The sequence below is a fragment of the Paramormyrops kingsleyae genome, chromosome 19 (genome assembly GCF_048594095.1).
Source record: "Paramormyrops kingsleyae isolate MSU_618 chromosome 19, PKINGS_0.4, whole genome shotgun sequence".
Lineage (NCBI taxonomy): Eukaryota > Metazoa > Chordata > Actinopteri > Osteoglossiformes > Mormyridae > Paramormyrops > Paramormyrops kingsleyae.
The window spans coordinates 14,860,017-14,887,913 of record NC_132815.1 but is presented as its reverse complement, the minus strand read 5'-3'; the positions used below and the strand labels follow the sequence as shown (position 1 = coordinate 14,887,913).

The window sequence follows — 27,897 nt, the reverse complement described above, 5'->3', positions numbered from 1 at the left end:
GTGCTTTTAACCCTAAAGCGAGCACCTGCGCGTCGTGTGCGCGCAGCGTGTGAACACGCACGAAGAGTGCCGAGCGCGTTCTTGCCTACCCTTACAGTAGGGGCACCTGCGCAGCTCGCACATGCACTCTCCTGGACGCGCGTCGGCGCCGGTCGGGTGTGGAGCGGCGGCTGCTGGACTGAGACGGGGGGCCTCTTCTGGGACGCGGTGAGTAGCACGAATGAAAACGCCTGGCCCCTGTGACGGAGCGGCGCAGACACGGAGGAGGGTGTCCGGCCGCCGGCGGAGACACCGCGCGCCGCTTGTGTGACATTTCTCCCGGAGGCCTGCAGAGGAGACCAGGCTCATTGCATTGCATTTGCATTGCATTGCATTTGCATTGCATTTACATTACCTTTGCTGTATGGGGCACAGCCGCCGTCCCTATGCGTTGTTTTGACATCGATTTATAATTTACGCGTTTTCATATATTTATAAATTAGTACATTACCAACGTGCCTCACTGTTCCACCCTCGACTCCGTTACTGATTACACCGTCGACTTACTTGGTCTATTTACCCGCTTGCTCCGCTATAGCTGTTTAGCTCGTACGCTCTTGCGCTTACGGATATTTCCGCAGAGCGGTGACCGATTCCTCCAGCATAGAACTGCAACATCACTTTCTCTCGTGGGACTTGAACCAACAGTTTTCAGGTTAGGCGGCTGTGTCCCTAACCATGACGCCCCCTTCTCCTCATTCCTTACAGTCGTATTATGTAAATAAGTTATGTTATAGATGACATTACAGCAATCCGGTAGTGATACAAGCGGGATATCATGTCCCTGGACAGGTAGCCTAAAGTAGTTTCATCTCAAGGTTATCTGTGCGACTATGCAAATAGGTCCTAAATACTTATTTGCTTATCTGTCCTCGTTCAATACACCATAATTTCATCTACCTTCAGAAATCGACAGCTCAGCAGATAAAATTAAGGTATTTCTTTGTAAATTCATTGTGTTCATGTATAAATTATATAATCTGGATTGATTGAATATAGATCTTAATTGGCTAATTGATGAGTTAGTAGCATTTTAAATTATTTTTCCTCATGACAAATGAATAAGGAAGAAGGAAGTTTAATCAGGAGGGTGGTGGGAGGGTGGTTTCCATGCTGAGGCGTTTCGCTGCCAGTCCCTCAGTCTCGTCCTCCGCGGTCTGCACCTCGTCTCCCTTCAGCGAGGCCGCTGCTGAGTAGAAGACGCAGGCCGGAAGTGAAGCCATCGTGGGGTGGTCAAGGGCAGGCGTGCTGGGGTCTTACTGCTCACTGTTAAGGCAACTGACTACTTGAGAGGCATGAGATGCCGGTTAGCATATTGATTCGTTAAAAATCAGGACCTTGCATTCAGTTCAATCTGTCTGTCAGGCCACATGCGGGAAGCGGCTCAGAGTGGTTTATTGGTATCTGACATAGGTATCGGTAATATTACACACAACTGTATCAATTATCAGTATCGGTCAAAATTTCTGCATCGATGGACCACCGCTGATGCCGTTGGATATCTGTCATATTACTGTCCCGTCGGGACCGGGGCATGGTGCTACAGGCAACCGCCCTCTCCCTCCCCCAATCAGCTGTCTGTTGGCATACCCAGCCTGGGCAGGGAGGGTACTTAGTGCCACACAGAAGCCCCAGCCAGCTGATTCAGCTTAATCCCCAGAGACACTGTGTGACAATGTCGCATGTGCGCCACACTGATTTGGGCCACGTGTCGGCCGATCCGCTGCGTCAGCAGGGGCCGCCGGCTGTGTCTGCGCTTCACCGAGGGCTTCCCCGTGCCAGTCCAGGCCAGTGGCACACTGGCCAAGGTAACCCGGCTGTAACTCTGCAGGGCTTTTTACAGCGTCTGTGCTACTGGGATGGAATAGATCAGAACATCTTATGGTGCAGCTCGTGTGATGGTATGTCAGCGCTCACCAATTCACACTCAGGGTTTGCGAAATGCAGAGCTGGGTTGGCAAGAGGGGCCTGTTACAGGATGCAGTACAGAGTACAGTGCAGTACAGGACACAGCCCGGACGAGGAAGTGCAGCGATATCAGCACTGTTGAAAATAAGGACTCAGTGTAAGTCAGTGTATGAGCAGGATGAGTATAGTGCACTTGTATCTGTAATTTGGTCTGTGAGCAGGTTGAGTACATACTCTTATCACTGTAATTTGGTCTGGGGGCAGACAAGGTGTAGTGTACTTATCAGTGTTAATTGGTCTGTCAGCAGGTAAGATATACTTTTATAGGTGTAAGTTGCTTTTTGAGCAGGCTCAGTGTAGTGCACTTTTATAGGTATGTTTCTGTCACAAGCAGGCTGACAATAGTGTGTTTTTATCACTGTAGTTCTGTCTGTTACCAGGAAGAGCGTGGTGTACTTTTCTTTGTTTAAGTCATTCCACGAGCAGGCTAGGTGCAGTGTACTTTTCACAGTGCAAGTCATTCCATGAGCAGGCTAGGTGCAGTGTACTTTTCTTTGTTTAAGTCATTCCACGAGCAGGCTAGGTGCAGTGTACTTTTCACAGTGCAAGTCATTCCATGAGCAGGCTAGGTGCAGTGTACTTTTCACAGTGCAAGTCATTCCATGAGCAGGCTAGGTGCAGTGTACTTTTCTCAGTGCAAGTCATTCCATGAGCAGGCTAGGTGCAGTGTACTTTTCTCAGTGCAAGTCATTCCATGAGCAGGCTAGGTGCAGTGTACTTTTCTCAGTGCAAGTCATTCCATGAGCAGGCTAGGTGCAGTGTACTTTTCTCAGTGCAAGTCATTCCATGAGCAGGCTAGGTGCAGTGTACTTTTCTCAGTGTAAGTCATTCCATGAGCAGGCTAGGTGCAGTGTACTTTTCTCAGTGTAAGTCATTCCACGAGCAGGCTAGGGGCAGTGTGCTTTTACCATATGGTAAGATTCCTGTGAAAAGCACGGCTCGACCATGGAGGTTGATGCTCGTAATAATGTTTGGCTGTTTCTAAACGGTAGCAAGGACTCCCCTTTCTTAAACAGTGGTTTCCTTTAATTGTTCAGGAAATGTTCCGCCTCTAAAAAGGATGCATACCACTGGGTGTGGGACTGACATAAGCAGCTCAGAGGGCAACAAGCTTAATGTTCCCGTTTAGAAACGACCATAGAAGTAAGCCAGCAGAAAGTAATGCAGGACGTATTAGACTGAATACACACTATTTCTCTGTGCTCTGATGTTTTACAGCAGGGCCTCATTAACTCTCAGGCTATTATTCCACATCCTTAGCTGCCAAGCTTCAGCTGCTGCCTTTTATCAAACGTTTCCATCAAACATTTGAGCCATTTCATTTCTGGCCAAGGTGCACTTGATCTACTGTAAGTGGAGGGTTTGGGTGAAAAGGGCAAGCTGCTGACTGGAATCCAGAGCTGATCCACTCTATGAGTAGGAAGGAGATGTGGTTCTGGGTGGCCGGTATGGTGGGCTTAGTGAGTCTACAGTCTGTCCCAGGACTCAAGGAACACCCTAGGTGGGAAGCCAGAACACTAGGTTATGAGTAAGAATCGCTCATAGGAGTTTTACTTGCACAAAAATGTTCTGAGGGCAGAACGAAAAATGATTGGTTCAGAGAGATAACCAATTGGATTGTAGAAGAGGTTGGTCCAAGCAACTAGAGGAGGTGGGACAAAGACATCTGATTATTTGGCCCTGCCTCCTACAGTTGCTTGGCTCAACTTCCTCTACAGTCTGATTGGTTATCTCTGTGAACCAATCATTTTTCTTTCTGCCCCCAGAACTTTTTTGTGCAAGAAAAGCTCCCATGAGTGTAGGAATCGAACCTCCAATCTTGGAGGTGTGGGGACACAGTGCCACCCACTGTACCACCCAGAGTATACTTTAGTTTTGTTTATCAAATACTCTGCCCTGCTTTCCCAAACCCTTTGCACATTATGCGATTACCACTGAAAATGAGCCTTCTGTGAGGGCAGGTTTTCCCCAGAAGGCCTGGTCCTTGGTCATGCTTTCATGCCATAACCATCATCCAAGTCTCTCCTTGGAAATGCTAAAACAGGCTGCCTTGTGTAATCGGTACGGTGTTTCTGATTACGGTTCATGACCTGAACTCTGAGAAGAACACTTGTTTTGTTTGGCATTTGGATCGTAATCATGTTTGGAAAAAGAGAGAACAATCTAGAAAGTCCTCTCCCAAGAATAGCCTAAGGGATTATTTTAAGGTTTTTGGTGAGTCAAATAGGTTCTTACCTGAATCTGGGTGTCCTTTTTCTAGGAATCAGTCGTGGCTTTGCCTCAGAGGAACAAGAATTTTACAGCGCGCCAGGACAAGGTTGAAGGTGGGTCGCACCGGGCAGAGCCGCTGGTGTTTTCTTATGCATTTCATGACCTGTACAGTCAGCTGAGGTTGTGTGTGACGTGTATTGTGTAGTACAAACCTAGATGTAATTATTGTGCAAGCTAAGTGGCCCAAATGGGTCCACTTGTAAAGGAGGTCGATCCCTCTGCTCATTGCCTGCCTGGCCACTGTCCGACTCTCCATCAGCTTGTGCTGGGTCGTGTTTGTGTGCTACCATTGTACAGATTAGCATTTCCCCTGCTTGTTCGGCAGCCTTATGCCACAGATCTGAGATATCATTTGATAGCTTAAATAAATGTCCTTTGGTAGCTCAGTTGGTAGAGCAAAGGACTGTAGAGGAAAGACACTGCCATCCTTAGGTCGCTGGTTCGAATCCGGTGCGAAGGAGGAATATTTGGGGTGCTGTGCTTGTGACTGGAAGATTGCTGGTTCAAATCCCTGTGTGATTTTGCTGTTGGGCCCCTGAGCGCGGCCCTTAACCCCCAGTTGCTACAGGGATTGGCTGACCCTGCATTCCCAAAACAAAACATTCTTAGAATGTTCTATTCCCAATGGAGGAGAAGGCCAAACTCCAGTGGCAGACAGAAGGGTCCGTGTTGGGTCTCCTAGCTTTCTTAATCCTGTAGACACTGGGCGTCCCTTTGCGCTTGTGCCAGGCCCAGAAGGAACCAGGTCAATACCTTTGTAAGCCTTGTATTTCTCGAAGGACAATGGGAGTCGCATGACACCACCAGCAGCACTGGATACAAAACAGATGGATTCATTTGGATTCATTTGGCTACAGGAATCTGTAGGTCACTGTATACTGATACTGACAGATTTCTGATATGTCTTCAGCAAAGCTTTGTTCTGAGTCACCTGGCCTTGCTAGGTGCTGAGTGCAGCCTGCTGCTAATCATTGACCAGCATTGTACCTGTCTGTGGGAATGAGTTTTGGGATTAACCAGCAGGCCTACGATCCTCCCCCTCACCAGAGAACCTGAGAGAGAGTGCCTCACGACAGCTGGCGTCGCTGGCTTTCCTCTAGGCAGCAAGGGTGTTTACCGCCACTCAAACCATGCATTTGCATGAGGCCCCCTGTTGGCGACAAACAATCACTACACTAAATATGAAATAAATGCATTCCCTATTTAGGAGACGCTGAAGCAGCATGTTCTGCTAACCAGCTAGCTACCTATGATGTTCTGACTGTACCCACTAGCTATTTATTTAGTTTCTGAAAAGCCTGGGGGCGCTCCGAAGTGACTTTTTGAGTGGGTCACCAGAAACGAACAAATCCTAGCCCTGCCCTTTCACACACTGGAATCCTGAGCGTCTGTGCCGCTGCATTCAGCCCATTCCCGTGTGGCATCCAGCTCTGACCGTCGTTCTTATCTGTAGGGTTGACTGATGCACTTGTTCATTGTAAACCTTTGACCCCTTCGGTCTGCATTCACTTTGTCAGCTTGGTTTGTCAGCATGGTTGCACTTTCACCTTTATAAATCAGTTTACGTCTTTTGGCTCAGATCCGGTCTGTATGCTTAGCGTTTATACTTTGTTAAATCGGGATGATAGCCGTAAGATTCCTGTAACATGGGCTGCTTCATGGGCATCTTCGAAAGGGTGTTTCTCCCGTGGCATCAGTGTGCAGATGTGCTTCAGCACAGTACCGTCACACTGTCCTCCCAAAGCGCCCATCCTCCACCTTTCCACGGACAGATGAGCGGATGTTACAGCCAGAGGTGGCAAGTTCAGCTCCAGAAAGTACCAATCCAGACCAAGTTGTAGTTTCAACCAGTTCAGTACTCTGTGACTGACTTTTTATACTCAACTGGTTGGTTGAAACAAAAACTTGGTCTGGATTTGTACTTTCTGAACCTGAACATTCCACCATGTCTCCACACAGATGGGGCATTTCTGCCGTTCTGTTACCTTGGGTGGTGGAAGGCTCTTACGTTCCATGTCCTCAAACTGTTTAAATTCCATCGCGCAGAAGGCAGTCTGACAGCTGTCTGGAAAAGAGGGAAATGCATCCCGTAGATCAGAGGGAGTCTGAGGCCACGAATTGGGCTCTTTTTTTTTGCGCTTTGCTGTTGGGTAGACAGACTTCAGTTGTATTTGACGCGAGCATATTGTATTATTAGCGTTACAAGATCAGCATCAGCTGTGCAGTAGATGTACGGTGAGCACACAGAATGTGCATTTGTTTACAGAAAGGATTAAAAGGGGCTTAGTGTCACAGCCAGATTCCCACAGAGGTCGGAGAATGCATGGTGTCTGTCACAGTGCTGAAAGTGCGTCTGACGACGGGAGGATTAAGGGGGATGTGCGGCTGTAAATAGACCCTGTCACTCTGCAGCTGCAAATCGTCTCTGCTGTGTTTATTCAGATGTAAATGCTGTGTTTTTTATTATCTGTTACAGCAGAGGCAGCCAGCGAGTTGTATGGTGTGACAATGCTGTGCGCATTTTCCGAGGCTTGCTAGTAGGAGAGCAGTTGCGTTTGGTTTGAAGGCACATTCCAGCAACACTGTTAGATAGGCAGCAGTACGGGGCACTGATCTTCTGAAGGCACCGATGGCCATTTCTGACTTCAGGCGTGTGCGGCTGAGAGGGTTAGGATGCTGGGTCTCTAGTCAGAAGGTCGCTGGTTCAGGTTCCCAAATAGACAGAGTGATTTTACCATTGGGTCCTTGAGCAAGGCCCTTAATCCTCAGTTATGGCTGGGCAATATGGCAAAATATTTTATTGCAATAATTTCTTTATCAGTTGACATCAATAATTATGGTGATATAACTCATGTCATTATTTCTTTACTTAAAGATTCTCTTTTTACTTAAACTGATTCAGACCATGAAAATGACCACAAATTGAATGGATTGCAAACTTAGATCTATTTTTAATAAATAAATCATACAAAAATAAACTTTCTGTCATAGGGCATCACCCTAGAAAACATTGACAGCAGTTTGTTGTTGTTTTTCTCTTCCTGCCTCACTGCTCTCTCCAGAGGATGGGCTTCCTATTGCTCGTATAGTTGGATATCAACCTGTACATACATGGACAAGCATGTCCGTGGCAAGACTCCTCTGTGTTCTTGGTAATTAACAGTGTAGGACAATGATTCCCAACAGGTCCTTTGGAACTCATAGACGGTCCACGTTTTTGCTCCCTCCCAGCTCCATGCCAGACAGTCCACATTTTTGCTTTGTAGGAGCTCGGGGGGAGCAAAAACTGTCTGCGGGTGCTCTTGAACCATGACATTTTTGTGAGAGAGAGCGAGATAGTGTTTAAGGCTTTACGTATTCCAGTGTCCTTTATTTAGCTTTGTGTTGAAGTATATAAGAGCCTTAACACTCTGGTTAAACAGCGTTCAGTTCAACCATGACTGACACTGTCTTCAGACAGCCTAAGGGATCTGACGTCCTTGTTCATTCAGGTGTATCGGCCGATGTCCCCATTGGGGCCCGCCATCTGAGTGACAAAAGTGCACCGATTTGAACTGATCCCCCGTTGTGTGAAGTTGAGTAGTTCCATTACCTACAAGGCCCCACTAATGTGTGTCAGTACCCAAGAGCTGTGTGTAATCACATGTGGTAGGAGAATGAGGCATGATGGAAGCTGATCCATGCTGGGACGCAGGTGCGTAACGCTGTGAGTGAGCTGGGTGTGGTAGCAAGTGGGGGGGCGCCCTCTGTAGTCTTATCATGGATATGTTGGAGGTCTTTAAGCGCCAGGGAGGGTCCAGCTCCTGGTGTTTGTATTGCTGTCTTCAGAGGATGGGGATCTATTTCCTATTGGTCTCAGCGGGTTAGGACCCTGGGCCTGTGATAGGTCTCGGCGGATTAGGACCCTGGGCGTGTGATTGGTCTCGGCGGATTAGGACCCTGGGCGTGTGATTGGTCTCGGCGGATTAGGACCCTGGGCGTGTGATCGGTCTCGGCGGGTTAGGACCCTGGGCGTGTGATCGGTCTCGGCGGGTTAGGACCCTGGGCGTGTGATAGGTCTCGGCGGGTTAGGACCCTGGACCTGTGATCGGTCTCGGCGGGTTAGGACCCTGGACCTGTGATCGGTCTCGGCGGGTTAGGACCATGGGCGTGTGATCGGTCTCGGCGGGTTAGGACCCTGGGCCTGTGATAGGTCTCGGCGGGTTAGGACCCTGGGCCTGTGATAGGTCTCGGCGGATTAGGACCCTGGGCGTGTGATCGGTCTCGGCGGGTTAGGACCCTGGGCCTGTGATCGGTCTCGCCGGGTTAGGACCCTGGGCCTGTGATAGGTCTCGCCGGGTTAGGACCCTGGGCCTGTGATAGGTCTCGGCCGGTTAGGACCCTGGGCCTGTGATCGGTCTCGGTGGGTTAGGACCCTGGGCCTGTGATCGATCCTTAACCCCCATTTGCTCCAGGGGCTGAGCTTTATGAAAAAATGTGTGTTGCTTTGGATAAAAACATCTGCTAAATAAGTAGAAATAAATAAATACTGTTGGTGTTGCTAGATTTGGCTGCTGGATTGATATAGTGTTTTCGCTGTGTAGCTGAGCCCTGGTGAGGTCTGAGCATGCTGAAACATTAACATCACCTCCAGAATGGGCTGTTCTTCAATCCCTGTCATGCATGAAGAAGCTGAGGTTTATAGTGGGGTTTGTGCCATGCCAGGAACGTGAACATGGTTGCGTTTATCCAGCTCTCAGGTTACCATGTTGCTGGTAAGGACTGTCACATGTCCCATGATGCCCCATAATGATGATGGAGACCTTCCTGGGCTTTTGTGCTGCTGTTCAGAGACCATTCAAGACACTGGTTGTAACTGTGGAGAGGTGCTCAGCGTCTGTCTGCACATCACGTTGGTTCTTATTGAGAGCCTCACTGTCCTACTGCACTGGTGTATCCTAGCAGAGACTCCTCTCCTTGGTCTGCTTTATTGGTGTGTTAATGTGGAGACCCACCTTTGGCATGCTTTGATTGGCCAGCGCAGAACCTCATCCCCTTGGTCTGCATTATTGGGGTGTCAGTGCACAACCCCCACCTTTGCAGACCTCCTCCCGTTGGTCTGTCTTAATAGCATGTCTGTAGCTGTATCCCATTTCAGGGGCTACGTCCTTCTAAAGCTGCATTTGAAGACCGAATGATTCACAGTGACAGGGCAAGGCTGTCCCAATTCAAAGGCTCCTTCAAATGTGCCCTAGAAATTTGTCCTTCTTTTCCCATCTGGTCCCTTAATATGACCTAGCGAGCTGATGCTCATGTATCACAGGACTTATGGCAGCTAACCTGGCTAATTCAAATTCGTTATTGGTGATTGGATGATGAAAGCCTAGTCTTTAGGTAAGTTATATCTTCCTCCTATATGGCCTTCCTGCTTTTCAATACATGAACCCTTTCCTGACTGCCTCTCAAGCTACCTCTCAAGAGTAAAAGTCAGGAATAAACAAGGAGCTTACTTCTGAACTCACTTGCCTTTTCTACTTTGGCGCCCCCTGTCTGCTGGGAGAAACAACAGTTGATTAACCTAACACAGATTTACACAGTTTACAGTTCATCAGGTCTCCTCTCAGATCCATAGTTCTTTGTGTTGCAATTATGACAAACAAAAGGAGACACAGTAAATGAGCTTGGAGTTGCCTTGAGTCGTCCGGCCGGCACAGTAAACCCCATTGGGGCCTTCAGCGAGCCCTTAACCACAGCTGTTCCAGGGATGCTAGATGCCAGCCGACCCTGTGCTCTGACCCTAAATCTTCTTCACTTGTATGTCACTTTGAACAAGCATCTGCTGAATAGACGAATGAAAGAACGTACACTACGCTGAAATATAAATCCCAGACAGAAACTGGCTCCTATGCTCTTAATGCAATTTCTAAATTGTGATGCTTGTTATGTTTATTTGTTGATAGTTTTCACTGCTGTCTCTGTTTTGTGACTTTTGCTGTTGCTGGTATTACTTCCTGGACAATGGTGATCTCATTACCCTGGGCATTGCTTTCTGTAAACAGTTTGCTAAGTCATTCCTTTATCTAATGGTAAACACAGAACATATGAAGAGTCCTAGTCTCTCTTTGACTGTCTGCACATTCGCTCTAATGTGTCCTTTTCAGCTTGGGCATGGCTGTGAATGTGTATTCAACGTCGGTGACAATAGAGAACCTCAGTCGACATGACATGCTGGCATGGGTCAACGACTCCCTGCACCTCACCTACACAAAGGTGGAACAGCTGTGTTCAGGTCAGCCTGTCATTATGTACTGATCTGTGTGACCCATCAGCCTGTCGTTAAGGTTCATAGTGATCCATCTGCGTTCAGGTCAGCCTGTCATTAAGGTTCACAGTGACCCTTCTGTGTTCAGGTCAGCCTGTCATTAAGGTTCACAGTGACCCTTCTGTGTTCAGGTCAGCCTGTCATTAAGGTTCACAGTGACCCTTCTGTGTTCAGGTCAGCCTGTCATTAAGGTTCACAGTGACGCATCTGTGTTCAGGTCGGCCTGTTGTTAAGTTTCACTGTGAACCATCTGTGTTCAGGTCGGCCTGTTATGTTTCACTGTGAACCATCTATGGTTCAGTATATGAATGGTGATGGGATTCGCTTGTGAGATAAATAAAAGCTCCTGAATGCCATCTGAATGTGTCCTCAGGAGCCGCTTACTGCCAGTTTATGGATATGCTGTTTCCTGGCTGTGTTCTTCTTAAGAGGGTCAAGTTCCAAGCCAGGCTAGAGCACGAATTTATCCACAACTTCAAAGTCCTTCAGACAGCCTTCAAGAAAATGAATGTTGACAAAGTGAGTACTTAAGTGAGTACTTAATTCAGTTCGTCTGCCTTGATATAAGTACAGGTATCCCCTGCTTTATGAATGTCTGTTATGCCACTTCGCTTTTGGAAAAGACCTACATTAGCACCTGTTTTAGTTAACTGAAAGAAATCCCTAGAGGATTTTTACAAAAAGGGAGTTAATTAAAAATAGTGTTTAGCATTTGTTTATCAGTGTGCCGCATAACAATGTTTCGGCCAACAACGAACCACATATACAACGGTGGTCCCATAAGATTATAATGGAGCTGAAAAATTCACCTAGTGATGTCTTAGCTATTGTAACATCATAGTGCAAAGCATTACTCACGTGTTTGTGGTGATGCTGGTGTAAACAAACCTACTGCATTGCCAGTCGTATAAAAGTATAGCACATACAATTATGTACAGTACAGAATACTTGGTAATGTTAGTAAATGTTACTTTATATAACAATATTACTGGTTTATGCATGAAATAATATATCATACTTTTTATCGTTATTTAGGCTTTTCCATGTAGCTTAGATTTGTAGCTATACCATCTTAGTTTGTTGTGATGTTCTCACAAAAGCGAAATCACCTCGATGCATTTCTCGTAATATATCCCTGTCCTTAAGCGATACATGACTGTATTGATTCTGGTAAGTGAAAATACGCTGTACAGACATTATTTGTGCCTTATGTAGGCTGGGTATTTATCACTTAATTCCTGCTATTATGTATGTTATTTTAGGTTTTATGTGTTATTTGGTATGATTATTTTTTTTAGATCTGGGAATACTCAAAATTTTTTCCCATATATATTGCTGGTTATTGTTTCATGGCTTTATGCCATTTTGGCTTATGAAAGGTTTCATAGAAACGCTCTACTTTCGGGTAGCGGGGAAACCTGTACTGCCTATTAGTCAGAAGGACAGATCAAGGCTGCAGAAATACGAACGCCAAATTTCACATTGCTCCTCTTGTTTATAATGACATGTATTTGCACAAATGAACACATTCGTAAGCAAAAAATGTGTGTGGAACGCATCTGCAAATTTCCATATGGTTCCTCACCTTTCTTGTGATCTAAACTGGGTGATGAGAATGAGATCAGAAAACCAGAGTGAATTTTTTTTGGGTTGAATATATTTTACTTCACAGACTTCCATTACAATGTAATCCAATAAAGTCTTTTCAGAGGCTGAAATTGGACTGGCATGTTCTTTATTTAGATAAAGATGACCCTTTGTGAGATGTGTTCCTAAAGTCCTTGATAAGATGATAATATTCCCTTTCCTTCCTTCAGGTCATTCCTGTAGAAAAGTTAGTGAAGGGCAAGTTCCAGGACAATTTTGAATTTCTGCAGTGGTTCAAGAAGTTCTTCGATGCAAATTATGATGGGAAAGAGTACGACCCCGTGCTGGCCAGACAGGGCCAGGATGTGGCCCCACCCTCCAATCCAGGTGAACACAAACCCAGGGTTTCCTACAAACCCAAGAAAGCTAGTGGCGCCTCAGGTAACACACTGTTTCCAGCCCCTGCTGAATGCTACAGGGTGTGCTGTGCCTGCCAGGGTGGGGTGACCCTCTGTTTGACTCAGTGTTTGAGTTCTTTCATCCATTCTTTGACTCTCTCTTTGACCTGCTATTTGACCCAATCTATGATAAACACTTTAACCCTCTCTTTAATTTGATCTTTGTATTGATCAACTCTTTGATGCACAATTTGATCCGGTATGTGATACTTTGACACTTTTTGACCCATTTGTTGGTCCATTCTTTGATCAATTCTGTGGTGCACCCTTGGATTACCCATTGCCATATTCTTCGGCCCTTTCCTTAACTCTCTCTTTGATTCTCTGTTTCACCTGTTCTTTGCCTTGCATGTCAAATCTCTCACTGTCCACACAATTTAACTCTCCGCTATTTCAGAAACAGAAATTACCCTCAGGTTAACTTGTAGAATGTGATTAGTTATCCTAATGCATGCATATTCTTATCCTGACAGACAGTTCATGTGTGTTCCAGGTCTTTGCAGTCTTAAGTCAACATTGGCCCTAAACTGAACAAAAACAATGTTGGCACAGTTTTTGGCTTTCATTTCCAAATCCTCCCTCTAAGTAATTCACCTTTTGGGCATTATAAACCTACGTATCCTTTAGCCTGCTGTATGTGCTTCTCCTTATACATCAAACTGAAAGGCCCCGTGATCTGATTTGCCTCCTCATGCCATTCACTTGGACTGATCTGTTTCTGCGGCATGTTGTGTATCTGGATGTTTCACCAGTGACAGGACTCAGACCTGAGCTGCAAATAACTTATGTGATGTCATCATGCAGTGCCACACAGGACGTCCCCCACAGTGCCTAAAACGATGCCCGGCCCCCAACGGGCCCTCAACAACACTTCATCCCTTGGCACGAGGAAGAACACAGCCACGGCACGTAACGGTGGCAGTGAGTCCGAAGCCCAGATTGCAGAGCTCAATCAGCAGGTACGTCTCTCCATGGTGGCCAGATTGGGACCTCCTCACCCCATTTATCTGGAGCACCGGGGCATAGGCTGACATGGCCCTTCTGTCTTGCCTCAGCTAATGGACCTCAAACTGACAGTGAATGGACTGGAGAAGGAGAGGGATTTCTACTTCAGCAAACTCCGTGACATCGAGCTCATCTGCCAGGAGAATGATAGCGAAAATAATCCCATCCTGGGCAGGATTACCGAAATCCTCTATGCAACTGAGGTGCCTGTCTCCTTTCATTTAGGTCTTCCCTATCTGTCCAGGTAGCCTATAGGCAGGAACGTGCAGTGCCTACTCTGTTCACATACATTATCTATATTAATCATATTATTCCATATTTATTTGTAGTGTCATAATGATTGTGGTCATATTTAGCCGTTGTTGAGGTGATTTGAACCTCTGTAACATACATCATCTCATCTTGGATAAGCAGTTCTCAAAGCAGCAGGTGAATTATTTTGCAGTCTGTATCCTGCTTGAATCAGGAGATCTCCTCTGCAGTCTTACTGCAGCCAAGGTCATGCGCTTAGTTACACACTGTTCTAAATATATCAGCAACAGGCAGAAGCACATGACACAGGGCAGGCATAGGATCAGCACAGCAGAGCTGACTCAGACAGGGACAAACAAAAGCAGCAGGGTGCTGGGAGTCTGACAGGATAGGATGGGGAGGAGGGTGGCTGGAGGAAGTGTGAGCTGATAGGACGGGAAACATGGCGGGTGGATAGAGAGTGAGCTGATAGGACGGGAAACATGGCGGGTGGATAGAGAGTGAGCTGATAGGACGGGAAACATGGCGGGTGGATAGAGAGTGAGCTGATAGGACGGGAAACATGGCGGGTGGATAGAGAGTGAGCTGATAGGACGGGAAACATGGCGGGTGGATAGAGAGTGAGCTGATAGGACGGGAAACATGGCGGGTGGATAGAGAGTGAGCTGATAGGACGGGAAACATGGCGGGTGGATAGAGAGTGAGCTGATAGGACGGGAAACATGGGTGGATAGAGAGTGAGCTGATAGGACGGGAAACATGGCGGGTGGATAGAGAGTGAGCTGATAGGACGGGAAACATGGCGGGTGGATAGAGAGTGAGCTGATAGGACGGGAAACATGGCGGGTGGATAGAGAGTGAGCTGATAGGACGGGAAACATGGCGGGTGGATAGAGAGTGAGCTGATAGGACGGGAAACATGGCGGGTGGATAGAGAGTGAGCTGATAGGACGGGAAACATGGTGGGTGGATAGAGAGTGAGCTGATAGGACGGGAAACATGGCGGGTGGATAGAAAGTGAGCTGATAGGACGGGAAACATGGCGGGTGGAGGGAGAGTGAATGGATGGACTTAGTCACATGATTCCCCTTCCTGAGATGTCCACTTCCCCCATTTACTGTGCTGATGGAAACAGGAGTTTAAAACAACACATATGAGGCCCCCAGTCACTGAAAATGTTATCTTCATGGGTGAAACTGCACCTCCAGGGATTAATAAACCATGTCTGTCTGTCTCTCTGACTGACTGTCTAACTGGCTGAATGACTGCCTCTCCAGTTTGGTCTGAGAATGACACCCTGTTTGCCTTCCTTGTGTGATCATTACCTTTCATCTTCATCCTTGCAATAAATCACTTTGAGGCAAATCCCAAGTGCATGGCCGTTCTGGGAAGGAGCTGAATTCGACAGTCTAACATCACCATGTACAGCTACAGTTGTTTTTTTCAGGCTGGTTATACCGAACTGCTTGAATGAATTTTCCTCTGTTTCAGGATGGCTTTGTTGTACCTGAAGATGAGGACATTGATGAACAGTCACACGAGGACCATAATGAATACTAAATGCTTCTCCTTATCCTGTATGCTTTCTGTCTGCCTCTCCCTACCTCTCGGTCATCTTGTGTCGTCTCTGCTCTTATCTTCTGACTCTCTCACTTCCCTAGGTCTCTACAGCCGCCACACTCTGATCCTGGTGTTGACCAGCCTACCGGACCAACTCCCGCCCCCCCAACCCATGCAGTCACAGAGTAACATTAATATCCATTCCCAGCCACTTCAGCGTGGTGTGGGATCGAATGACCGGCAGTCTTACTGAGGTGCTGCTGCAGTCGGGTCACTTTCGGAGCTGTCGATCCTGGACAGCAGCTACTATATTGCCTGGTTTTGTAGACCTCTCCCTGATTCCTGTAACCTGTCCCAGTTATCCCAGTACCCTGACACTTTGTCCCCCCACCCCCAAAGTAAGAGTGTCCATAATGTTGCATAACACAGCTTCTCTGCACCAAAATGTACATTGAAGTGGTTTTTAAATGCCTTCCCAGATCCTTTCAATACTATTTTAAGATGAATACCTGAAAAATAACTTACGGGAAAATAGCACTGGAGACTGATGACTCTGTTAAAGGGCTGATGTTTGTTTGAAAGTTAGTGTGAGGATTGTTGCTTTTGTTGGTTTGACTTGATTTCGGAAAATGAAACAATGCACTTAATTCACTGATGTTGACAACAGTGACAAACGAAAGATGCTGATTGGTTTTGAAATGTCAGGTTTTTTTCCTGCATATCAAGATGGAGCTTGCAGATAAAATAGAACAAAGATAGTCATATATTTTTATAACTATTTATATATAGAATTGTTGGAATATATATGGAAATTTGGTCCACAGACAGAGGTTTATTATTATTTACTGATGATAAATGTGAAGTTTGGAAAATGGTGTTCATTATTGACACCTAATTTTTACTGTAGACCCAGAACTGCAGCAAAGTAGCTATGAAGTTTATTTTAAAGGCGAGGAGAGTCAGATACTGAGAAGCTTTTAAATCATAACTGTGTAACAAATTACTATAACAGGGTTCTCCAATTCCGGTCATTTAAGGCCAGTCGTGCAACACAGTTTGCAGATTTCCCTGCTCAAACATACCTTGTTCAGCTAATTGCCAGGTTTAATATGTGTGTTTGAGCAAGGAAATCTTGACAGATTGACCGTCCAGGACCGGAGTTGAGGAACCCTGCATTAAAACCTTGAAACGATAAGATTGCTTGTGTAGCTGACTTTATAACACTGATTTTAGCTGCTATTTTTATTTTCCTTTTTTGAATTGTTAAAAATATACCTATTAATAACCACACAGGTTCTAAGTTGAAATGAGAAGCTGGATTCAGAGGCTTTAGTGCAGGGGTGTCAGACTCCAGTCCTGGGGGGCCGGAGCCCTGCACATTTTTGGGTTTCCCCTCATTTAACACACCAGGTTCAACTCCTTGTGCTAATTATCACACAGCTCTTTAGCCGAATCATTTGTGGCGGAACAGGGAAAGAACTAAGCTACACAGGGCTCCTGCCCCGCAGGAATGGAGTTTGACACCCCTGCTTTAGTGCAATAAAAAGTGATGCATGGACAGTTGCAGAGCATGCACACCCCCTGCTGGTTGTAGGAACCAATTGCATGGTTCCTTGGGCATGTTACCATTCTCACACCAGCCGTCTGACTGATTTTATGTGACCATGCATCTATTTTGAGTTTTACAACATAAATAAACTTGTGTGAGAACCAGCCACCGACTCCCAAATCCTTGTGCTTTTCGATGTCAGTGTTGCCTATATAAAAAAAAAAAACTTCTCGATTATGTGACTGCTGTTTTGGTTGGAATCTGCATTGTGGTGCATTGGCTTATCTGATTCTATGGAACTGTGTAACTGACCTTGTAAGTGATCCGATCCTGGCTTATACAGATTTTCCTTTCAGGAAGCCCCTGATTATAGCAGAGCACATATCACATTCAGGACTGTGTGTAAACTTATTAATCATTTGAATTCAGGGGAAAAGTGTCAAGATTCAAGAGGTTTATTCATCCCATACACAATGGTCACTCCGAACAGCTGTGCATAAGAGAATAATAAAATATAAAGATAATAAAAAATAAAAATATATGAAATATGTTCAGCTGTACATAATGTATACATAAGTGACGTGGTCAAAGTGATTGTGCTGTGCAATGTAAGCAAGAGACCTGAGGAATGTACCGACAGTTCAGACAGTATAAGCTGAATGTAAACAGTGATCATGGGTTTATGGGCTCAGTGTCAGGCGCTCTTTCAAAACACAGAACATCCATCCATCTTTCAACCAGCTACTTTGGCCACCTGGAGCTGTCCCAGGCAGCATAGGGTATCTTCATAAATGGAACTAAGGTTCCTGGGTGTCCATATCACAAATCAATCTAACTTTCACAAATCCTGTATATAAAAATACAATAATCAAAATACATAATAAAAGCAGAGACACTGAACAACATGGCACAGAAAATAACATAAAATTAAGATCAAACACAACCAATGGTCAGAGAGTAAAAGTATGTTTTTAAACAACATTTAAAAGTATTGATGTTTGGGGATAATCTCAGATGCAGTGGTAGGCATCCCATAACCAGGGTGCAGCAAAATGGCAAAGGCACAGTGACCTTTTGATTTCAACCATGCCCAAGGAATGAACAGGGATTGGCTGGTCTACGACACTGAGATGTACTGGTGACTTACGCCATGAATTGCATTAAAAACAAATGAAACGTTAAACTCAATTCTAAATTAAACAGCTAGTCTTTACGTAAGTCATGAGGTTGCTGAACAACCAGTGACGTGTACCTGACCTGGCTAAGCATCCCACAACCACTGCATCCCAGAGGCATGTCACCCCGTTTTGTCATGTCTTTCTATACTTATAATGCAGTCTAGTATTGCATTGCTGTCCATCCTGTCCCCCCACCTGCAACTTTGCCATTTAAATTTCACCGTGTTACCCAAATATATGTGACAATAAAAAACTTTGAAAGGTTAAGGTACATCCTGGATGGGATTATAGTCCCTCACATGTCACACGCACAGACTACTGGCAATTTAGATTCACTAACGTGTGTGTCTTTGAACTCTTGGAAGGAGACTCACAAGGCATGGGGAGAACATGCAAGCTCTACATGCATGCAGAAAGATGATGTAGCATTTGAACCCCCAACACTGGAAGTCTGAGGCATCACCACTACACAATGTGCTACCCAAATACAAAACAGGGAATATGGAAGGAAATTCACAGAAGTGTCACTTAACATCTTCAAACAGGCCTATGGTTAATTTACCCAGTGCACTTGGTTGTGTAGAGCTACTAAACGAACACAGTTCTGCATTGTATAAATAAAAAGATAATCCAAAGATGTGAGACTGAAACAGCTGAACTACAGACAAGGACTGGGCTGGTGTGTACTTCTGTTAGTTAGGGCTGTACCTATAATCCATAGGTCACTGGTTCAAATCCTGTGGCTAGCAGAGTGATTTGCCTGCTGGCCCCTTGATCAAGGCCTTTAACCCCAAATGCTCCAGGGAGTGGCTGACCCTACTCTCTGATTCTCACTCTAAACAAAAACTTCTGGTAAATAAGTACATTATAAATCTACCTATACATACTGACATTACCGGCCAGAAAATACTCAAATAATTAAACCCTTCATCGAAACCCAAAATGTAAAAGTAAAAATGTCCTGTAGTATACCAAAGCTGCATAGTAAATCAGGCCGTCAGAGTGAGATAAAGCCGCAGCCCTTCAAACATACGGAATCAGCTGGCGGCGCGCCTCGATGATATCACGGCGCTTGGGAGACGTGGCAGCGTCCGCTTAAACAGACGTAGCCTTCTTTTCTATCTTGATGTGTTAGCTTAGCCCCGTACTGCTAATAGATCCAGTTCCGCGAGCCCTTCAGAAGCTTAGCCGCCTTTAAATCCTGGAAAAATGGCTTCAGTCGGTAAATGGGAGGTGGTGAAGAAGAACAAGAAGCACAGCAACAGCGCAGCGGGAAAGAGTCAGCCTGACAAGAAATCGGGTGGGAGGAAAGCGCTCGGCGAGTCTAATATGCCGAGGATCGACCCGGCGCGTGAGTCCCCAGATGTCGGCTAGCGGCTAAGCGCTCGGTGGCGGCTGGGGCTAGAGAAGGGAAGGGAAGGGAAGGGGCGCGCTCTTCTACCAATCTTCCTTATAGTTGTATAATAATAATAATATAATAATAATAATGATAATGTGTTATAGCTTCTGAGTTTTATGTGCAACATAACTGCTACGTATTTGGACGGCTAACCGACTGGTTTAACGCTTTGAATACTTATCCAGCTTCAGATTATTATCCAAACCACCATCTGAAGCGCTCGAACAAACCGCGTTGTAACTTGCTGAATATGATGTCAGAGCCACGGCGAGGTCGATTCCTGGTTAGAGGTTTCTGACAAACAACCAGCTGTAGCTAGCTGCTGGGCTAACGGCTATCAGGGGCATTTTGGCCGCCCGTTGTCGGTGGCTGTTTAGTCGCAGGTTGTCGCTCGGTTTTCTCCGAGCCGAGAATACGGTCACCGGGCCGGATCCCAAGTCGGTTTGTCTCGTCTGCGGTTCTAGGGCAGCTTCGGCTAAAGGCTCGTCTCGCTTTTGACCCTCTTCTTGGTTCTGTATCTAGTCGTCTTTTTATTTGCACGCAGATATTGTCGAGGTGGTTAGTTTTCACACCGCAAAGGTCAGCTCAAAGCTGGCTTCTCTGGAATCACTCCTACTGTTACCCATGCAACACATCGTCTCATTTATAAAGTTTTATTTACTTTTACATTTTAAGTTTACAGTTGGCTTTAATGAGACAGTGATCTCCCGAGTTTACGTGGCTAGGCACCATGGATGTGTTCCTAGATGTAAGTAGAATTCAGGTTTCTCTGGTGCCCTAACACCCCAAAAATGGTGCTGCTGACAGTTAAGTCATGTACGTGTGTCCTGCTGGGCACAGAATGCTATTCCGCCCCTTTCTGCTATGACCTTTATAATACTTGCTTTCAATGCTTCCAGATGTTGCTTCAGAACTAGATCAGTTTCAGTCCAAGATTGTGGGTAGCGGGTTGTGAAGCTAAAGCGACAGAGCAGTGCCAAGCAGTCAGTCCCAAACGAGCACTGCGTTTGCACAAGTCCAGGCTGCTTCCTGATGATCTTCATACAAGCCTGACACCTTTTATTCTTTGAAATATAACACAGCTCCACTGAAGATGTCTGAAACCATCTACGAGGGTTTCGAGAAGATGGGGACGAAGAAGAAGAACAAGGAGCAGGTCCCTCCAGCGCCGTCTCCCGAGCAGCAGCAGAAGAAGCAGGGTGCAGGGAAGAACTCAAAAAAGTCTCACACAAATGGGGCCGTGCAGAAGCCAGACCACTTTAAATCCCTTGAGGAAGCTTTGAAAGCAGTGAGTCAGTTTGCTGATTCTCTTTTCACTCTGCGGGAATCTTCTCTCTTTCTCTACTTGCATTCTGAAATGCTCATCTGACTCTGTGTGTGTGTGTCGCAGTTTGACGTTCCGGAGCTCCAACAGCAGCTGGAGAAGAGTGAGACTCTCTTTCCTGAAAACCCCTCTGTCTGGGTGAAGGACCTGGCTGGATACCTCAACTACAAACTGCAGGCCCCTGAGGTGGAGCCCACTCTGAGTAACCACTCTTATGGTCAGTTAGTGTGCTACATTGTCTCTCTCTCTCGTTCTCTAACAGTGTTTCTGGTGGCAGCCTCACTATAGCAGCTGTTCTGGCCTGAGCACTGAATGTGAGTGTGGGTGTTGGGTTCACTTGCTGTGACATTTGCGTGCTTAAAAAGCCCAGTTCTGAGACGCTGCTCATGTTGCCCCAGAGCATGACGACACCACCCTGTGTCTCCTGATCACTGTTGATTGTTTAGCAGAAGATTAAATTGGTTCTCTGTAGAATTTTTTGCTTTCAGTACTGATCTGCATTGTGAATATAGAGGTGAGGCCACATTGGCATGGACTCTTGTTAAAGCTGAAGCATATATGTTCCTCACCCAGGCGTTGATGCTATTTCTGCTGCTCGCTGAGAGCTAATATGTGGCATATTACAGTACATACACACAATGGCTGGTGCAGGGTGGTGATTTTGACAGTTATTTTAAAGTCTCCAAGTGTCCGTGGGTTGATATAAAAAAAATTTGATGCACAATACAGTGTCCCAGCTTTAGTGTATGTTTCAGCCTTATGACGTGCAGTGACAGCTGTGAAGAGGATGTTCTCGGCATGTCTTTGTCCTCTGCGAATGGGCTCTCACCATCCAATCGGCTGTCTTGGACAGATTACCCATACTGCCTGGTTTCCAAGGAGCTGAGGGGCGTGATTAAGAGGCTGCTGGGGCGCTGTTCTGACTCGCTGCAGGATTTCTTCGATCACTGCATTTACACGATGCTGCGAGAGTTGGACAAACCCTCAGGTGAACTTTTTCTTTTTTTTTTGCCGCTGGTGGGTGGTCCATTTTCAGAACTTAAATGTGTGGTGTAGTATACCTGGGGAGGGGATCGTATAAATGCTGTCGCTAGATCCTGGCTGTCAGCATCACCTCACCTGTTTTGTTCTTTGGCAGGTGAACCCCTGCATGGTTACAGGATCTGCATCCAAGCCATAATGATGGACAAACCCAAAATAGCCACGATGAACCTGGCAGAGGTGAGTGCATCACGCAGATGAGCAGGAGTGTCTCTGAGAGTGAGGCACTGTGCTCTTTAAACATGAAATACACCGTGAAACACATGCTTTTAGCTGCAATGCTGTGTCCTGGCTGTGTCAAAGCACGCGGCCATTTACAGGAACCTGACCGAATGCTTTCCTTGCACTCTGCAGCACTTGGAGCTGCTCAGGTCTCAGCAGAACCGACCCATGAAGTGCCTGACCATCATGTGGGCCCTGGGCCAGGCGGGCTTCACGGACCTCAGCCAGGGACTCAGGGGTGAGCCAGCGCTTTGTGAAAGTCTGGGAAAGGCTGAGCCAGCTGTGGTCACAGAGCTAGTTTGGCCAATAGTCCTGGTGTTTACGGTTGTGTGTAGTAATATACACGGCAGCACCAAGATCAGATCTAACGAATCGCAGAAAACACCCTTTCCTGTCAGCTGTGCCCTTGAATCCTATCTGATTGTAGCTAACAGACAGTGAAACAGTATTTAGCTCTGTGAGAGTACAGATTTTATTGAGGGTCACACAGGTAGGACGGTCCTACCTTCAGTGTCATTTGCATTCAGTGTCTTTGTGTGGTCAGTGCAGTCCAACACCAGCTTTTCTTCTAATGGCCGTTGGTGCCTCCAGGCCAAAGGGTGCCTCCTAATCCCCAGCTGGCCGTGCTGCCCTCTGTTCCTCGATCCCAGACGCTGATGAGTCAGCCCTCGGCCTGTGTCACCGTCAGGGTGCTGTTAGGTCCTGCTGACTTTTGCAAAACCAGTGTTGAAATGCACCATTGGCGCAAGTCACCCTGTGGCTTAATTCCGCAAGGCCGCTTGGCCCGCATCCCGGCTGTGTCAGAGATGTCACTCCTGTCTTTCAGTGTGGCTGGGCGTCATGCTGCCGGTCCTAGGCGTGAAGGCCCTGTCGTCCTACGCCATCGCATATCTGGAAAGGCTCCTCATGTGAGTGCATATCCACTTTACCATAAGCCAGCGGTGGGCAATCTTACCCGCAAAGGGCCGGTGTGTATGCAGGTGTTTGGGGTAACCTTTAGGTCAGCTGTTCAAACCCAGGTGTGAGGACTGTTCAGCCAATCAGTCCTCTAATTAGTAATCTAATTAGGGAGCTGCAGCGAATACCCGCATACACACCGGCCCTTCACGGGCCATAAGCCATAAGCATTAGCATGCTACCCATACACTGCCCTGCTTGTGCTTAGCGGGGCACGGATTGACTTGATGCTGTCCGGATGGCCATGGCTGTACGTCTGTGTGCTTCAGACAAGGGCCCACATGCACTCCATGTTTACCAGGCCTGCTGTGAAATGTCTACCTGCCATCTGTTCCAGGTTACATGCCAACTTGAGCAAAGGCTTCGGGATCCTGGGGCCAAAGGAGTTCTTCCCTCTGCTAGATTTTGCCTTCATGCCCAAAAACGCACTGTCTCCCAGGTAAGCTGTTTATGCCGCACCTCACATCCTGGGCTGTGTGTGTGTGTGTGTGTTCCCGCACGATGAGGCTGACTCCTAGCCGGTGTGCCAGCCTGCAGGAGCAGTTGCGTCGCCTCTACCCCCGGCTCAAAGTATTGGCGTTCGGGGCCAAGCCAGAGAACACGCTGCACACATACTTGCCCTCATTCCTGTCCAGAGCCACGCCACACTGCCCCGATGACATGAAAAGAGAGGTGGGTGTCGGGTTCTACATCCAAATCTAAATGCAGTTGGGCCTTATGGCTGATGCATGTTCCGCTGCTGAATATTGTGTTCACGATCCCAAACTTAGTGAAACCATTACAAACTTTACATCGAAAATACAAATGTAAATCCTATACAGTGATAAAAAGTTTAACTGGAAGGCAGTTCTATACACATCTGCCTCTCCGCCCTCGCCTTGTGTTAATTAGCATGCTACACTTTCCTTAAAGCCTCCAGATGGTCCATGTCTTTGCTGTCTCCCTGGGAGTTGGGAGGGAGCAAAAACGTAGACCTCCTGGGGGGTCCCTGAGGACTGGGCTGAGAAACGGTCTATTTCTGGTAATCTCTGTAAATCTTGTCAGCATAGTACAATATTGCGCAAAGTAAGAAGAATGAAATGTAGATCAACCAAAATTCACTAATATAATATTTTTACCAAAATATCAGCTGTCAGTGTGTCGGAGGCATGCTGCTCCTCCCGTGGGGGGCGGTGGTCCTCGGTGGGGTGGTGGCGGTGGGCCCTCATGTGTCCACTCTCGTCCCCAGCTCCTCAGCAGCATGACGGAGTGCCTGTCCCTGGACCCGCAGAGCCTGGCCGTGTGGAGGCAGCTGTACCCGAAACACCTGCCGCAGTCGGGGTGAGGCCCGGGTCTGGATGTGGTTAGCCGCGTGTGTCATGGCGCTTGCGGTGATCGATAATCCGCACAAGGGGGGGTGTGTAGGGCGCTCGCTCCATAATGAAAGAGTTCAGCTGTGTCCTTTTGTCACTTTAAGGGGTTTGTCGTCTTAATTCTGCCTGAACACCACTGACTGGAGGGTTTTTCTCTGTCTACAGCCTGCTGTTAAACAGTTTATCTCAATCGTGGGGCAGTTTATCACAAAATGTAAGTCTGTACTTTATACAAATCTGCCCTGTGGGTATGTGCAATTACAGTCAACTTTTGTAGTAATGTACATTTATTTTGCTTTTTTTTGTTTGTTTTTAAAGCTCCGCAGACGCTTGCAGGAAACGATTCAGTCCTTCAAGGTGACCAATGAGGAGATGAGGAACTGTGGGCGCTCCCAGGAGGTCAGGGAGTGTAACACACTATGCAGTGTGAGTGCCCCCGTCCCTGCGTTGTGTTGGGTGTCTGCATGCCGATGCTCATCCTCCTGACCTGAGCCTCATCTCCTTCCGTGCTCAGGGCCTGCAGCAGAAGATGCGAGGCCGGCATTTCCCCTGGTGGCGACTGATTCTCGCCGTCCTGGTTTTCACGACGGGCTTCATGGTCCATGACATCAGGTCACATGGGTCGTTTAAAGGTAGGCATACATTTACTACCATGGTTCTGGGTGTTCGAGTGGATTCTGTAAAGTCGAACATCATGGGGTCCTCACAGCAGTTAGTATTGTGCTGCAGTTGGACACGCTGTCGTCTCTGAAAATACCTGAATGCAATGCTCCCTTCTAACATGATGCTGTGTTTTAATCTGCAGCATCTACCACAGCAAGATACCTGCAGAGCTCGGGGGTGTCGCCACTCTGTCAGCAGGCATGGACCCGCACGTCTCACTCCCTCCAGACGGGCTTCAGGTTTGTTCTGTGACGGTTACGCCAAAGTCTCAGTCACCTGGAGATTTAACACGTGTGTGAAATGTAGCACTAGGGGCCATCTGAACATGTTCAACTTAGCCAGTTCCTGTGAGTTTGGTATCACCTTCTGAATGCTATGTTGGCCGACACTCTACATCTCATTTTGGGGAAAAAGTAAACCGTTAAGCAGCAAATAACCTGTCTGAGCTGCTAAGAATGTGGCTGAGTTACACCAGCAGTTGCCATCTCGTTGCAGTTGGATCGAGACAAACGCTCCGTTTTACTATTCGGAAGCCGTTGCTGCTGTGGGACCCATCTTGCATGTGGCCTGGGAGAAGTCCAGGACCGCCGCTGTCTTCATCACCGAGTTCTGTTCAGACTTGGTCCTGTGGTTCAGGGAGAATGGCCCGCACTTTGTTGAATGGGTAAAAGGAACCGCTCGCTGGCACATTGGCGAATGGCACACTGACTCTCAGGCTCACATGGTCATCTTGTCATTCCCTCTTACAGCTCAACGCCAACATCCCAGAAGGTGTTTTCCAGTTTATCGAGTATCTGAAGGAACTTCTGCTCTTCGTCCATGTGAACTACATCCTTCCAGCCATGATGCATCTCAAAGCGGCACTCGAACATTGCTGGCAGAAGTTTGTAGACTCTTGCAAGTAAGTACATACCTTTTTGCTACCTGCATTACATGGCGGATATAATAACAGTTTTGTATGTTTTCTTGAATAATTTTCAGATGTTTTCTTCAATTTCTCAGTGTTTACATGCTAGTTTGATTGGTTTGTCTTCATTGCATCGGGTCACTGCATCTGTCATAATTACCCCTTTTTCTCATTGCAGTGGTGAAGCATCATTACAGTGTGTTCAAAATCATGTGATAAACTTCACCAATTCCACCTGGACTTACCTGCAAGATACTGCGTTTGCGATTAAAAACCGGGCTGTCGAACTCATGTCCAGATTATAATAAGTGCACAGGACCAATTTCTGAGGCTGCATTTCCAAGGAGCGAAACCACCTGGTCTTTTTAGCAATGCTCAAGTGAGGACTTTCTGGGATACCAGAGCAGATTTTTTTTTTTTGGTCAATTGCATGTAATTTTATCATTTATTTTCTACGTGCTGTCATCATTTTTGGGTGCACAGTTTTTTTTTGTTTTTTTTTATAGGTATTCAGGTTTCCTAACTCAGTGTTATTAAACTGCCAAATGGGAACCAGCTGGGACCCATCATACCAGTGTCCTGTGCTAAAAATCAAGACACTTCAAGGTTGTTGACTTGTGACTATGAAGGAAATTACCCTATTTTTTCTGAAGCTGGTTACTAAGGTTATACTAAATTTGAATATTTTTTTGCCCAACAATTTAAAGCACTGGATTATAGATCATTACTGCTGCTGCGTACTATATTGTATAAATCGAACATTGTATTTCCTGTCATGGGGCGTTGAGAAATGATTTCCTACCTCTGTGCAGTATAATTGATTTAGGTTTGCATCCCCAGTCCTTGCGTAGAGCATTTTGAGCATCCTTTAGAACAACAGCAATCTCACATAGATCCCAGTCTCAATCACAGAGGACATATGATGAGTTTGACAGGGCTTTGAGGCAGGTCCCTAAAATCCTAGCTTTGATGAAAGGCAAGGTATCATCTGATGTCAGGAGGTAAATGTTTGTATCTGGGGAAATTCTCTTAAGATGAAATCGTTTGAATTTGTATATGTGAAATGTTTATAAATAAAGACTTTTCAGCCCTTCTACTGCTAACTGATACCCACATGCTACCTCTAGTGTCCAAGATGGGTCCTTGCTTTCAGAATCATTGGTAAACTGCAGCGAAGCGAGTACAGATTCCTCCCGCTATCCGACAGTGGAATGTTCTTATGAAAACTTTTGTAAGCTAAAATGGCTTAAAATGAATAATCAATTACCATGAATTATATGGGAACATTTTTTTGAGAGTTTTCAGACAGAAATAACCTACCAAGTCATACAAAATAACACATTTACTAAAAGCAAGAATGATATGGTAAATACACATCTTAGAAATAATGTATGTACAGTGTAGTTTCATCAGAATCGATGGCTTAGCCTGATACACACCAAGGCTATATGGCAGGGGTGAGCAATCTTATCCGCAAAGGGCCGGTGTGTATGCAAGTTTTTGGCATAACCTGTAGGTCGGCTGTTCAAACCCAGGTGTGAGGACTCTTCAGCCAGTCAGTCCTCTAGTAATCTAGGGAGTTGCAGCGAAAACCCGCATACACACCGGCCTTTTGCGGATAAGATTGGCCACCCCTGTTATATGGTATAGCCTAAAAAACTATTAAAAGTACAATATCGTAATTACATAAACCAATGACATAGTTATCAAGTATAATGTACTGTTTAAAAGTACAGCAATTTTAATGTGCTGTACGTTTATGGTACTGACATTGGAATCAACCCCTTAATCATTGAAATCAGGTGTTTTGTTCAGACCCATTACCACAGGTGTATAAAATCAAGCACCTAGGCATGCAGGTCAG

General features: G+C 46.3%; 2 protein-coding genes and 1 non-coding gene across 9 annotated transcripts; all 3 read left to right on the top strand.

Moving 5' to 3' along the window:
- Window positions 1–26: 26 nt before the first annotated feature.
- mapre3b (microtubule-associated protein, RP/EB family, member 3b) lies at window positions 27–17,155 on the top strand. Of its 5 annotated transcripts, none has more exons than XM_023826576.2 (8): window positions 27–207; window positions 10,419–10,546; window positions 10,953–11,098; window positions 12,397–12,607; window positions 13,429–13,583; window positions 13,680–13,832; window positions 15,373–15,458; window positions 15,543–17,155. In XM_023826576.2, the coding sequence occupies exons 1-7, from the start codon at window positions 122–124 to the stop codon at window positions 15,439–15,441; spliced, it is 948 nt and encodes a 315-aa protein (XP_023682344.1). In that variant the 5' UTR covers window positions 27–121; the 3' UTR covers window positions 15,442–15,458; window positions 15,543–17,155. The 5 variants fall into 5 exon arrangements, with proteins under 5 accessions (XP_023682344.1, XP_023682345.1, XP_023682343.1 ...); XM_023826579.2 differs by adding an exon at window positions 4,268–4,331 and having other exon boundaries at window positions 53–207; window positions 15,373–17,155; XM_023826577.2 differs by lacking the exon at window positions 15,373–15,458.
- trnah-gug (transfer RNA histidin (anticodon GUG)) lies at window positions 4,651–4,738 on the top strand. The gene is given in 2 exon segments: window positions 4,651–4,687; window positions 4,703–4,738. It is a non-coding gene; the product is annotated as a tRNA-Tyr (tRNA).
- Window positions 17,156–19,213: 2,058 nt separating the features above from the next.
- On the top strand, window positions 19,214–27,136 carry tmem214 (transmembrane protein 214). Of its 3 annotated transcripts, none has more exons than XM_023826574.2 (17): window positions 19,214–19,468; window positions 20,650–20,855; window positions 20,958–21,108; window positions 21,745–21,879; window positions 22,030–22,112; window positions 22,287–22,392; window positions 22,981–23,062; window positions 23,449–23,550; window positions 23,642–23,783; window positions 24,340–24,431; window positions 24,629–24,677; window positions 24,782–24,889; window positions 24,978–25,095; window positions 25,269–25,365; window positions 25,622–25,790; window positions 25,876–26,027; window positions 26,212–27,136. In XM_023826574.2, the coding sequence occupies exons 1-17, from the start codon at window positions 19,378–19,380 to the stop codon at window positions 26,336–26,338; spliced, it is 2,010 nt and encodes a 669-aa protein (XP_023682342.1). In that variant the 5' UTR covers window positions 19,214–19,377; the 3' UTR covers window positions 26,339–27,136. The 3 variants fall into 3 exon arrangements, with proteins under 3 accessions (XP_023682342.1, XP_023682339.1, XP_023682340.2); XM_023826571.2 differs by having other exon boundaries at window positions 19,215–19,519; XM_023826572.2 differs by lacking the exon at window positions 19,214–19,468 and adding an exon at window positions 19,616–20,315.
- The last annotated feature ends 761 nt before the right edge of the window (window positions 27,137–27,897 follow it).

Bases quoted from the DNA above. Each gene is read 5' to 3' on its own strand.
- mapre3b (XM_023826576.2), top strand. From the start codon at position 122: ATGCACTCTCCTGGACGCGCGTCGGCGCCGGTCGGGTGTGGAGCGGCG. The intron at 10,547-10,952 runs GTCAGCCTGTCA...ATGTGTCCTCAG, and splicing joins GGTGGAACAGCTGTGTTCAG to GAGCCGCTTACTGCCAGTTT. The intron at 13,833-15,372 runs GTGCCTGTCTCC...CCTCTGTTTCAG, and splicing joins AAATCCTCTATGCAACTGAG to GATGGCTTTGTTGTACCTGA.
- tmem214 (XM_023826571.2), top strand. From the start codon at position 19,378: ATGGCTTCAGTCGGTAAATGGGAGGTGGTGAAGAAGAACAAGAAGCAC. The intron at 24,678-24,781 runs GTAAGTCTGTAC...TTGTTTTTAAAG, and splicing joins GGGGCAGTTTATCACAAAAT to CTCCGCAGACGCTTGCAGGA. The intron at 25,096-25,268 runs GTAGGCATACAT...TTTAATCTGCAG, and splicing joins GTCACATGGGTCGTTTAAAG to CATCTACCACAGCAAGATAC.